General features: G+C 40.8%; 2 protein-coding genes across 9 annotated transcripts in view; one reads left to right on the top strand and one right to left on the bottom strand.

The window, feature by feature from the left end:
* Nucleotides 1-4,845, top strand: part of LOC145506648 (uncharacterized) — a 96,401-nt gene extending 91,556 nt beyond the window's left edge. For all 8 annotated transcript variants that reach the window (XR_014054125.1, XR_014054126.1, XR_014054130.1 and 5 more), the window contains one exon: nt 4,523-4,845. The gene's annotated coding sequence lies outside the window, so the exon portion shown is untranslated. The remainder of the gene's footprint in view (nt 1-4,522) is intronic.
* The window catches only part of LOC145505895 (neurotrypsin-like), a 75,278-nt gene that overhangs the window by 56,323 nt on the left and 5,462 nt on the right, over nt 1-13,493 (bottom strand). Inside the window, 1 exon segment of the mRNA XM_081489148.1 lies at nt 2,842-2,980. Within this exon segment, the coding sequence (XP_081345274.1) occupies nt 2,842-2,980 (139 nt within the window).

Raw genomic sequence — 13,493 nt, 5'->3', positions numbered from 1 at the left:
AGAATTTTGAGCATTACTTTACTAGCATGTGAGATGAGTGCAACTGTGCGGTACTTTGAGCATTCGTTGGCATTGCCTTTCTTTGGGAGTGGAATAAAAACTAACCTTTTCCAGTCTTGTGGCCACTGCTGAGATTTTCAAATTTGCTGGCATATTGAATGCAGCAATTTCACAGCATCATCTTTCAGGATTTGAAATAGCTCAACTGGAATTCCATCACCTCCACTAACTTTGTTCGTAGTGATGCTTCCTAAGGCCCACTTGACTTTGCATTCCAGGATGTCTGGCTCTAGGTGAGTGATCACACCATCGTGATTATCTGGGTCATGAAGATCTTTTTTGTATAGTTCTTCAGTGTATTCTTGCCATGTCTTCTTAACATCTTCTGCTTCTGTTAGATCCATACCATTTATGTCCTTTATTGAGCCCATCTTTGCATGAAATGTTCCCTTGGTATCTCTAATTTTTTTGAAGAGATCTCTAGGCTTTCCCATTCTATTGTTCTCCTTATTTCTTTGCACTGTTCACTGAGAAAGGCTTTCTTGTCGCTCTTGCTATTCTTTGAAACTCTGCATTCAAATGGGTATATCTTTCCTTTTCTCCTTTGCCTTTTGCTTCTCTTCTATTCACAGCTACTTGTAAGGCCTCCTCAGATAACCATTTTGCCTTTTTACATTTCTTTTCCTTGTGGATGGTCTTGATCACTGCCTCCTGTACAATGTCACGAACCTCCATCCACAGTTCTTCAGGCACTCTGTCTACAGATCTAATCCCTTCAATCTATTTCTCACTTCCAGTGTATAATCGTACAGGATTTGATTTAGGTCATACCTGAATGGTCTAGTGGTTTTCCCTACTTTCTTCAATTTAAGTCTGACTCTGAATAAGGAGTTCATGGTCTGAGCCATAGTCAGCTGCCGGTTTTGTTTTTGCTGACTGTATAGAGCTTCTCCATCTTTGGCTGCAGAGAATATAATCAATCTGATTTCAGTGTTGACCATCTGGTGATGTCCATGTGTAGTCTTCTCTCATGTTGTTGGAAGAGGATGTTTGCTATGACCAGTGCATTCTCTTGGCACAAGTCTATTAGCCTTTGGCCTGCTTCATTCTGTACTCCAAGGTCAAATTTGCCTGTTACTCCAGGTATTTCTCGACTCCCTACTTTTGCATTCCAGTCCCCTATAATGAAAAGGACATCTTCTTTGGGTGTTAGGTCTAAAAGGTCTTGTAGGGCTTCACAGAATCATTCAACTTCAGCTTCTTCAGCATTACTGGTCAGGGCATAGACTTGGATTACTGTGATATTGAATGGTTTGCCTTGGAAATGAACAGAGATCATTCTGTCGTTTTTGAGATTGCATCCAAGTACTGCATTTTGGACTCTTTTGTTGACTATGAGGGCTACTCCGTTTCTTCTAAGGGATTCTTGTCCACAGTAGTAGATATAATGGTCATCTGAGTTAAATTCACCCATTCCAGTCCATTTTAGTTCGCTGATTCCTAGAATGTCGACGTTCACTCTTGCCATCTCCTGTTTGAACACTTAAAATTTGCCTTGATTCATGGACCTAACATTCCAGGTTCCTTTGCAATATTGCTCTTTACAGCATCAGACTTTACTTCCATCACCAGTCACATCCACAACTGGGTGGTGTTGTTGCTTTGGCTCCATCTCTTCATTCTCTCTGGAGTTATTTCCCCACTGATCTCCAGTAGTATATTGAGCACCTGGGGAGTTCATCTTTCAGTGTCATATTTTTTGCCTTTTCATATTGTTCATGGGGTTCTCAAGGCAAAAATACTGAAGTGGTTTGCCACTCCCTTCTGCAGTGGACCACGTTTTGTCAGAACTCTCCACCATGACCTATCTGTCTTGAGTGGCCCTACACGGCATGACTCATAGTTTCAATGAATTAGACAAGACTGTGGTCCATGTGATCAGATTGGTTAGTTTTCTGTGATTGTGGTTTTCAGTCTGTCTGCCCTCTGATGGAGAAGGATAAGAGGTTATGGAAGCTTCCTGATGGGAGAGACTGACTGAGGGGGAAACTGGGTCTTGTTCTGATGGGCGGGGCCATGCTCAGTAAATCTTTAATCCGATTTTCTGTTGATGGGCGGGGCTGTGTTCCCTCCTTGCTGTTTACCTGAGGCCAAACTATCGTGGAGGTAATGAAGATAATGGTGACCTTCAAAAGGTCCCGTGCATGCACTGCTACACTCAGTGCCCCCAGCCCTGCAGCAGGCCACCACCGACCCATGCCTCCGCTGGAGACTCCTGGACACTCCCCGGCAAGTCTGGGTCAGTCTCTTGTGAGGTCACTGCTCCTTTCTCCTGGGTCCTGGTGCACACAAGGTTCTGTTTGTGCCCTCCCAGAGTCTATTTCCCAGTCCTGTGTAAGTTCTGGCAGCTCTATGGTGGGGTTAATGCTGACCTCCTCCAAAAGGGCTTATGCCATAGCCAGGTCTGCTACACCCAGAGCCCCTGCCCCAGCGGCAGGCCACTGCTGACCCTCACCTCCACAAGTGAGGCTCAAACATAGTTCTGCCTCAGTCTCTGTGGGGTCCCTGGGTCCTGGTGTGCACTTGGTTTGTTTGAGCCCTCTGAGCGTCTCTGGCAGGCATTTCCTAGTCAGCAGGGGTAGTAACAAGTGAAATGCATTTGTATGTAAAGGAACTCACTCCTTCCATTGGGGACCCTTTCTTTAAAAGTCTCCTGAGAGAAGTGAGTGAGGAACGTGAGAGAAGGAGAAGGAGGAGGTAACCTCTCCAAGGTAACAGCGGGAGGCCAGCACTCCCTTCAGGTATCAGCAGACAGATTCGGTCAAGGATGAACAAACTCACCCCAGCTGCAGCTGGTGACAAACAGCTGAAGCATCAGCGTCGTCCCAGTGGCTGCTACAAACGACGCCCCAGGCTCCATTCTCATACACTCCTACTGTGCCTTCAAAGGCGCTTTTGCCACCACGAAGCCGGACTGACCCTAAATGGAAAAGAATCCCCAGATCCTTGAATAGAACATAACCGTTTGAACACACTGAACATACTGAACGAGTCCTCGGGTAACATGCTGAGAGAGCCAGGCTTTCACTGTTCACAGCAAGTCCTTCTTTCTTTAAATGAGGATTTAGCAGGCTCTTTTTTTTAAATTAACATCCTGATGTCAATGCTAAGGATACTTTCTTTCTTTATCCAGGCAAACAGAAGTCCAAAGGGAAAAAGTGGAAGACTGTGACTAATGGCAGATATTGCATCCCACATGTTTGATTACATCACATAGGAAGTTCTTATCACTTATGTATCACTTTCCATCTTCACGAGACATCACAGATTTTAAAAAAAGAAAAACAGAAACAAATACAATGCTGTTTATAAGTTACCTGTTATTGGCTGTTGTATCTTCCTTCTATCTGTTCTTCCACTAAAGAAGAATAAAATGTTTTTCCCCTTTTAGCCTCTCCAGTAGTTGTGAGAAGTCTAAAGACAATGTCTAAAATTTCAGAAAGGTGTTAAGTGTCAGAAATACTGTCTAATGTTAGTCTTAGGGAAACTGCCCCTAGGGAGACTGGTGTGGTGTAACTGAATGGCCCTTGAACTTCACTTCTCTTTACATATCATCCCCACTGAGCTGCTCCACAGTCCATAATTTGAGTCATTCTTCTCAGTCTTAAAAGAGTCAAAATTTAAATTAGAGCATCCCTGGGAAGATACTATTTTAAGTCTTACCCCTTAACTGTGGATCAAAGTGGTTACTAGGCTTACTGTGGTGATTATTTCATAACATATGCAAATTGCAATCACTATGCAGTACATCTGAAACCAACATAATAGCGTATATCAAATATATTTCAAGTTTTTTTTAAGTGTGCATCAAAGGACTACATTTCTCTTCTCACTGGCATTTATTCTTAGAGTCGGTCCTGAGGCTGCAGTTGAGACATGTGCAGAGGTAGAATCAAACTCAGACAACTTAAAAATTTCATAAAAGTCTGTGAAAAGTCACTTAAGATGACCTTTGTTTCATAGGTAAAAGAAGTTAAGAAATTAAATTTTATTAAAAATTTCTGGCACATTTTACATATTTCAAAGTAATCTATGGCTTTATAATTATTTTTCAAAAATAATAGATTCTAAATCATCCATTCATTTCATTTGCATTAGCCTAGTCATCTATCACTATTATTTTCCACCCAATCATCCTTTAAAAATATAACTATTTAAGAAACACATATCCTATCTCTCATGATAAATACAAAGTGTCATTTAATTTAAACAAGAGGCAAGAACAAATGGAGACAAAGTTGCACTGCCAAATCCTGATTACTCAGGAGAGACCGTGAGCGTGCATCATTCATATGGCAGATAATCTAAAACTGATTCATATATATTCTAACTTTCTTTAATTCAGACCAAGCAAGAGGAAGCCCTGTCTAGCTCAGTGAAAATGTTAGGGGGAAACACCAACTGAAACCGCTCACCCTGGCCAGGCACCACAGTAACCATCTCATGATTTATTTTATGACAGGAGGTCCTGGTAAAGAACATGAAACTAACAAGCCACCACCAACCAGAAGAATTTGGGAAAGCTCCAAAGGAGACACCAATCCCTATGTCCTACCAACTTCCCAGAATCCTCCTCGCTGGAATCCATCTTGACTGAGCAATGCCTGGACCAACAGGAAGGACCTGAGTCAGAATGACTGGCCAGAGACAACCCGGAAACTAATCTCATCACCATAGGTCCCAAGACTGTGAGCCATGGGGCAGAGCAGTTCTCCTGGGTTTCCTTACAGTACTGCTCTCCACCCAGGCGCCCCTTTACCAATAAAATCTCTTGCTTTGTCAGCACATGTGCCTCCTCAGATAATTCCTTTCTCACTGTCAGACAAGAGCCTACTCTTGGGCCTTAGAAGAGGTCCCCCTTTCTACAACAAAAAGTGTGAGCTGTAGAATATTTTTAAAGAAATATGTCCAAAGAGTTTAACTGAACTTTAATGATTTCTTATAATCACAAAATGTCTTCTATAGAGACCCACATAATACTAATATCATGCACAGTAAAAATGTCTTTTGATTTTTTTCAAATCAAAGAATTCATTTGTTCACCTCAAACACATGTTATTTGAAATGATGTTTAATCCGAAAGTGAAAGTCACTCAGTCGTGTCCAACTCTTTGTGGCCCCATGACTATACAGTCCGTGGAATTATCCAGGCCAGAATACTGGAGTGGGTAGCCGTCTCCTTCTCCAGGGGGATCATCTCAACCCAGGGAGCGAACTCAGGTCTCCCACATTGCAGGCGGATTCTTTACCAGCTGAGCCACCAGAGAAACCGTTTAATCTATTATCTGTTTATTAATTCACCACCACCACAAATACCACCGCCATCAAATTCTTCATGTCAAAGGGTTGGACAGAAGTTCTAGTAATGAAAACAAACTGGAACTCTACTCATGCATGTTAAATAATCACAATAAAATGTAAAATATTGCCCAAATCACTAAAAAGCTTTCAAAGAAGAAATGATGCAGGCATATTATCTAAATGATTAAGGCACCTATCTACAAATGAGGAGGAGAAAACTCTGCATAATGTGTAACTGTTACCATAACATCATTATAACAAAAATGATAGCACTGGGAATAATTTCCAGGTCAATTATCAGTTCTACCATCATTTCTCACATGCACCAAACATGCTGTGAAAACCTGGATTTGTTTATCTGTATTTGTTATATGGCAAGAAATGTGGAGTGCTCATCCAATTTTCCTTTAACAAATGGATACAAATATTTGCAATTCTGGAAAGGCAGTTTGCATGTCAATGACTAGCGAATTCTCTGGAAGAATCCATTCTCAACACCAACATCCCCAAAACACACACCTGCCTAGCAGTGCCCCTCCACATAGTTTATCCTTTCCTTACGCCATAAAAATTTCCAAAATATCTGAGTAATCATCTACCTTGAACTCAGTGAGTATTTCTTACTGGTATGTAATTCTATGAGGTTTACACTTCTAATAATTTTTTGAAAGAACTTTAAAAAAAAAATATCAGCACGATAATATGCCTAAGATAAGAAAAGCATGAACACACAATTCATACTACATACATTTGAGACAGGAGGTAGTTTTTGTTTGGTTTTGGTTTTACTTCGTTCTTGCTTCACTTAGCTCTCTTAGAATGCTTAAGACGGTAGAACTGTAATTGGTTTCCCTTAATTTATGTATGAGGAAGCTACGGAGCCAACCAACTGAGCAGTTGCAGAGCCATGACAAACTGCCTCCCAGATTCCCTCCCTTGCTACCAGTCCCTTGCCTCCAAACCTGAGCAAAGACTTGGGATGCAATAAGCACTTTTCAATAGTTCAGGTACCACTTTATGCATTCTGCCATGTTGGCATTCACCAGGATGGTGAAATACTACAACAAATCTACCAAACATTACATGGGGATACACTAGCCAGGCAGATCCATAAGACAGTCTTAAGAGTTTCTCTATACTACAGAACACAAGAGAAGTGGCTTTCTGGTGATCTATATTTGAGGCTAATCCTCCAGTGGAGGCTGATTTGTCCCATGGGCTGTACAAATTTCTAGGACTGTACAAATTTCTAGGACTATACATTTGCACAAATTTATAGATACGCAATTACAAGAGGAAATAAAAAAAAAAAAAACCAGAGAGAGAGAGGATAAAACAATAAAGCAATCCACAAAGGCCAGAGCCTGGTAAACTCATTTTTATTACTATCTTACTAACAATAAAATTCTTCAGACAAATTCTAGACCAGATTCTTTGGTAAATATTGCTCCGTTGTCACAGCCTCTTATTACCAAAAATTGATCTGTCTTCCTTGGTTCATACTTTCCTACTTCTGCCCAGCACTTTGCGATGTTCCTCGTAGTCTCAGCTCATGTCTCTCAGCAACACCTCAGTGAATCCAGGGTTGCATGGTCTTAAAGTCTCTCATGTGCCAATTTGATGGAAAAATATTCTATTCTAAATATTCCTATTTTTTAAAAAGTGTTAATAACAATAATCTAAAATTTGAAGTCTCAGACAGAGGTTTTAGATCAACTATAGTAGTCATTACTAATTTACAGACTAAACCAGTAATAGAAAAAAGTCTGGAACTATAAAGCTATGCATGATGGCATGTCATGGAGAGGAGCCCCTAGAGTTCATGAAAAGAATTATTGCAAAAAAACAAAGAAAACTGTCAGTCGTACCAGCCTGTTGGTATAAACAACTACTTAAAGGCAAAATGTGCCAATACACAACAATGGTCAGAATTCTACTACCTTAATTCTCTGCCAAAAGTGTTGAACTTGGGGTAGGATGGAGTGGGAGGTGGGAAGGAGGTTCAAAAAGAAGGGGACATACATATACCTCTGGCTGATTCATGTTGACATATGGCAGAAACCAACACAATATTGTAAAGCAATTATCCTCCAATTAAAAATGAGTACATTTTTAAAAGATGTTGAAATCACTGTCATTTTAGTTTACTACTATTTTTTATTATGTAAACACATCTCCAGTTTTTATAAAGGAAAAGGAACATAAAAGATTTTTGTTACAGAAATTTGCTTTATGGATAACTTAGCTACAAAAAAAAAAAAAAATAGGGATTCCTAAAACAAAGAGACATTCCAGAGGGGTTCTCTTCTGCCATGTTATCAGTCTCACTCAATACAAGGTAATCTAGAGAAAGAGAGTTAACTAGATTAAAATTCTCTTCACAAGTTTCATCGGTTCTCAAGGCTATTGCAGTGGGCTGAATTCTTTTTTTTTTTTTTTTAATAAATTTATTTATTTTAGTTGGGGGCCAATTACTTTACAATATTGTAATAGTCCTTGCCATACATTGACATGAATCAGCCATGGGTTCACATGTGTTCCCCCTCCTGGACCCCCCACCCACCTCCCTCCCCATCCCATCCCTCCGGGTCATCCCATTGCCCCGGCCCCGAGCCCTTGTCTCATGCATCGAACATGGAATGGTGTTCTGTTTCACATATGATAATATACATGTTTCAATGCTATTCTCCCAGAACGTCCCACCCTCACCTTCTCCCTCAGAGTCCATAAAATTGTTCTATGCATCTGTGTCTCTTATTCTGTCTCGCATACAGGGTTATCGTTGAAAGATGGTGATGGGCTGAATTCTTTTCCCCCCAAAATATGCTTAAGCATTGACCTCCGGTGCCTATGAATGTGTGAATTTATTTGGAAATAGGGTCTTTGCAGAGGATCAAGATAAATGAGATCATTAGGGTGGGCTCCAATCCAGTATGACTATGATCTCATAAAAAGGAGAGATTTGGACAGACACCCATAGGGAGAATGCCATCCGGAGGTTGCAGTTACATTTCCACAAGCCAAGGAACTATCAGAAGCTAGGAGAGAGCCCTGGACCAGATCCTTTCCTACTGTCTTGAGAGGAAGTATGGCTCTGCTGACACTGATCTTGGACTTCCAGTCCCCAGAACTGTGAAATAGCAAGTTTCTTTATTTAAGCCACTCAGTCTGTGTACTCATTACAGCAGCTCTAGCAAACTAATAGACCCATTCTGGTATTATCTCTCCATGGACAGCTGGCAAAACCATCCATACTTCAAGAAGACCTAAAAGAAATATCAGGAAAGGAACCAAACATGTCAGTTATCTTTGTTCTCTAAATCCAGCTCATTTCAAAATTAGTGAAATGAAAAGGTATGCCTATTTAGTTAACTCCTTAAAATATACTTATACAATAGCACTCACTCATGTGACAGAAAAAACAGCAAAAACAAAGATCCATCCCAGTATTCTGAACAGAATTAAAAATAAATATTTCTGAAATCTTGTAAAAATCACAGTTTGATAAATGAGGAATAGAAAATTAATGTTATCGCCCGAATCCTTTCTCATCCATTACTGAACTTCACAGAGGCACAAAATACTTAATTTTAGTCAGCTCTATTGTTCTGGTGGAACCAGAAATTCATGCTGGTGACATCAAGCTATTATTCAGATCTTTGACAAAAAGTATACTTAAAGCTGAAAGTGATGTAGAAATTTCAGTTTATGAACTATTAAAAAAACAGAACAAAAGTCCATTACATATTGGACAATTTAGTACACATATTTGACAATGAATTAAATATAATCTTATGCCTTCTACTAAAGGCAAAATTGGAAAAATATATTAAGTGATCATTTTCTGTCTTAATTATAAAACATACACCAAATAATCACATTGCCTAAAAACAACTGAATAGAGAATTAGTTAGTTGAATTTTTCAAGTACAGTTGGGGAGGCTACATTAATTTTTATGTTTTGTTTTTTTTCCTACAGCTTATTTGATAGTATTCAGGTATTCTATTTTGCCGGGAGAATATCAATAACCTCAGATATGTAGATGACACCACCCTTATGGCAGAAAGGGAAGAAGAACTAAAGAGCCTCTTGATGAAAGTGAAAGAGGAGAGTGAAAAAGTTGGCTTAAAGCTCAATGTTCAGAAAACTAAGATCATGGCATCTGGTTCCATCACTTCATGGCAAATAGATTGGGGAAACAGTGGAAACAGTGTCAGACTTTATTTTTTTGGGCTCCAAAATCACTGCTGATGGTGATTGCAGCCATGAAATTAAAAGACGCTTACTCCTTGGAAGGAAGGTTATGGCCAACCTTGATAGCATATTTAAGAGCAGAGACATTACTTTGCCAACAAAGGTCCGTCTAGTCAAGGCTATGGTTTTTCCAGTGGTCATGTATGGATGTGAGAGTTGGATGGTGAAGAAAGCTGAGCGCCAAAGAACTGATGCTTTTGAACTGTGGTGTTGGAGAAGACTCTTGAGAGTCCCTTGGACTGCAAGGAGATCTAATCACTCCATCCTAAAGGAGATCAATCCTGGGTGTTCATTGGAAGGACTGATGTTGAAGCTGAAACTCCAATACTTTGGCCACCTCATGCGAAGAGTTGACTCACTGGAAAAGACCCTAATGCTGGGAAGGATTGGGGGCGGGAGGAGAAGGGGACAACAGAGGATGAGATGGTTGGATGGCATCACTGACTCGATGGACATGGGTTTGGGTAAACTCCAGGAGTTGGTGATGGACAGAGAGGCCTGGCGTGCTGCGATTCATGGGGTCGCAAAGAGTCGGACACGACTGAGCGACTGAACTGAACTGAATTCTATTTTGTCAATGATTACACTTACCCATAACTGAAATCACTTTAGCATTGTGAAATAATAGATTTTACTCAAATCATGCCATGTCAAAATGAAATCATCTTTTAACATAGGAAGCATCCCCTTAAATATCCAACTGAACTATACTCACCCCCATTAGTCCTCATCTATAATTCATATTAATTGTTCATTTATTATTTATGTAGATACCTTTCATACTGAGAAAAATATGAACTTGTCAGGTTCAAAATGAAAGCATATCTTTTGAATAAGCAATTCTACCCATTTACATTGGGCTTACATAAATCTATAAGCCCATCCGGGAGATGGTGAGGGACAGGGAAGCCTGGAGTGCTGCAGTCCAGGGGGTCGCAAAGAGCCGGATACGACTGAGTGACTGAACACCACCACCACCAATTATTCATGCATTTAAAACATTATACAATATAATGCAAAAGAATAAGACAATATATGCATTTAAATAACTTTAGCAGAAAATTTTACAAATTGTGTTTATACTGTTCAGTAGCTAAGTCCACACATAAACACATAGTGTGGGTATTAACATTTTATTGTACAACTCTAAGTGATGAAATTAAACTACACTTAATAGTAAGTTTATCTGTCTCCCAGCGTACATATCACAGGAAAGGTAATAAAAAATGCCTAGTATTATTTTGACATTTCAACCAGAGAGTGGGCATCCTTAACCAGAGGACTTAGGTGATTTCTTATTCATCTTTGTAAGTTCTGTTCCTGGGCTTCTCTGGTGGCTAAGCAGTGAAGAATTCGCCTGCCAATGCAGGAGGCACGGGTTCGATCCCTGGGTCGGGATGAGCCCCTGGAGAAGGAAATGGCAACCTACTTCAGTATTCTTGCCTGGAAAATTCCATGGACAGAGGAGCCTAGCGGGCTACAGTCCATGGGGCTGCAAGAGTCAGACACAACTTGTCAAAAAACAACACCTACACCTTACAACAACAACAAACAAAAAAGAAGCAACTAATCTTAGGAAACATCTTGCTAAGAAATGCACAAAATAAACAGGAAAAGTGCAGATGCTCCCAGACACAGCTCAAAGACTGGCGGCAGCCGGATGCTGATATACTGAGTGCAGTTCCTGGAGAAGGCGCTTGGGGGCAGCACTCTCGCTGCTGAGGGGGGTGTGCGCCGCCGCTATAATGTTCAGTTGCTAAGTCGTGTTCAGCTCTGCTACAACAGGGACTGCAGCAGGCCAGGCTCCTCTGTCCTCCGCTATCGCCCTGAGTTTATAACGGCCCCCAGCAAAACAAACACTGAGAGCACTTGTAAATTTTCACCATTTTTCATAAAAGTGAAAATTGGATTTCCTTTGGTTAGCGAAAACAAGTACTGATGTAGGTCTTTCTTAAAAGTGAAGCGGCATAAAGCAAACTTTCAAAAAGTGGGGGATACCTGTATAAGGATTGTATGGTCAGGCCATCCCAGATGGCCGTCCCCTTGCTCTCAGTACATCCCTCTGTTCCATCAGTCCCTGCGTTACACCCTACTCAGGTGACTGACCTTCCCTCTTAATCATAGAGCCTAATCAGTCAACTCCTACATACCTGCCCCAACTCCAGCTAGGGACTGTGTGAATTCTTAGAACAGAGCATCTCCACTATGACAGCTTATCAAAGGGGTGGTGAGAGGTGTGCTCCTCTGCTGGTTTCCCTGGTAACCAGTGAGCCAACCTGACAAGTCAATTTCCTCTATAACTGGTAACCTCCCTCTCCACCTCCCAGCCCCAGCTCTCACCTCTATTCCTCCTACCTCACACCCCCTACACACACACACACACACACACACACACACACACACACAGCAAAGACTACTGCCATGTCCTGCTCACCGCCTGCCACACCTGGTGAGATGCTGCTTCAGGAGCTGGCTGCAGACATGTAAGGCCCCCGCATCCATTAAACCATGGACGTAGGAGGCTGGGCAGGCACCAGGGCTTGCAAGTTTGTGGTGTGCAGCCCAAGAGGACAAACCTCAGTCACATTTTTTGACAGACTCTGTTGGTTCTCTTGAATAACTACCTGCTTCTCCCTGCCAGGCGAGGCCCCACGTGTTCAGAGGTCAATCCTGACTAATACAGGCAAAGCATGGTAACTGCATTTTCCTTCCCAGAGAGTGCCAGGAAGGTCTGAGCAATGAAACACAGGAGAGAATCTGTGCAGAAGTTCTGGGAAGGTCTCCTTGCTCTTTCAATGGGACATACATAAAGAGGATACCCTATCTTGCTTCTTCAAGTTATTCTATCTCAATATGAAATCTGGAATAACCATCAGTCTAAGGATAAAACCACACTTTGAAAATAATAGAATCAAGAGAGTAGCAGAGAGATAGAGATGTACTATGTTGGAGCCCGACTTCTTGTAATATGAACAACAAACCTCCTTATTTATTCAGTCATTTTGAATTAGGTTTTCTATTCTTTGCCATCAAAATTGCGTGAACTGATCCAAGCCACATTCATATCCAAGTTCATAATCATCACCTGTTTTCCTTCCCAAACTTCACAGCCATCTTTATTTTCAGTTAGTAAAAACATATATACATTTTTTTCCAATCTTTTCCCTTCAACCTTATCATGAGCATTTTTCCATCTTCTATAGACAATCTTCACAATTATCACTTAGGAGCTGCACCACACACTGACTCTTTGAGACCCTATGGACTGTAGCCTGCCATGTTCCTCTATCCATGGGATTCTCCAGGCAAGAATACTGGAGTGGGTTGCCATGCCCTCCTCAGAGGATCTTCCCGACCCAGGGATTGAACCCACGTCTCTTATGTCTCCTGCACTGGCAGGTGGGTTCTTTACCATTAGTGCCACCTGGGAAGCCCTTAGGACCTGCACAGTATACATCAAATAAAGGGATCTCTGAATAATACATTATTGCTGCGCACTTAGGTTTGCCTTCACAGTTAAAAAACCAATTACTTTTACAAAGGTTACCTTCACACACACACACACACACACACACACTGCATAAATATAAATATATGACTATATATGCTTCATAAATATATCCATATTTATATATGAATAAATATATATATTTAATAAATATATATGCAGTAAGAGAGTGTGTGTATGTGTGTCTGTGTACAGTGTGTGTCCAGGATAATCACTCATAAAAGGCAATAGTAACTGAACATCTAATTTTCTTCTTAAAATTTTTTTCACATTACTGAAGAGTCTGATAATGCCTCCAAATCAAAAGTATTTTATATCTGCCTTAGCCTGAAAAGGAGATTGAGCTCAATATCTAAAATCCAGCCAGGA

This window comes from Giraffa tippelskirchi, chromosome 1 (genome assembly GCF_054371585.1).
Source record: "Giraffa tippelskirchi isolate mGirTip1 chromosome 1, T2T-mGirTip1v1.2.pri, whole genome shotgun sequence".
Classification (NCBI taxonomy): Eukaryota; Metazoa; Chordata; class Mammalia; order Artiodactyla; family Giraffidae; genus Giraffa; species Giraffa tippelskirchi.
This window is presented reverse-complemented; position numbering and strand designations above follow the sequence as displayed.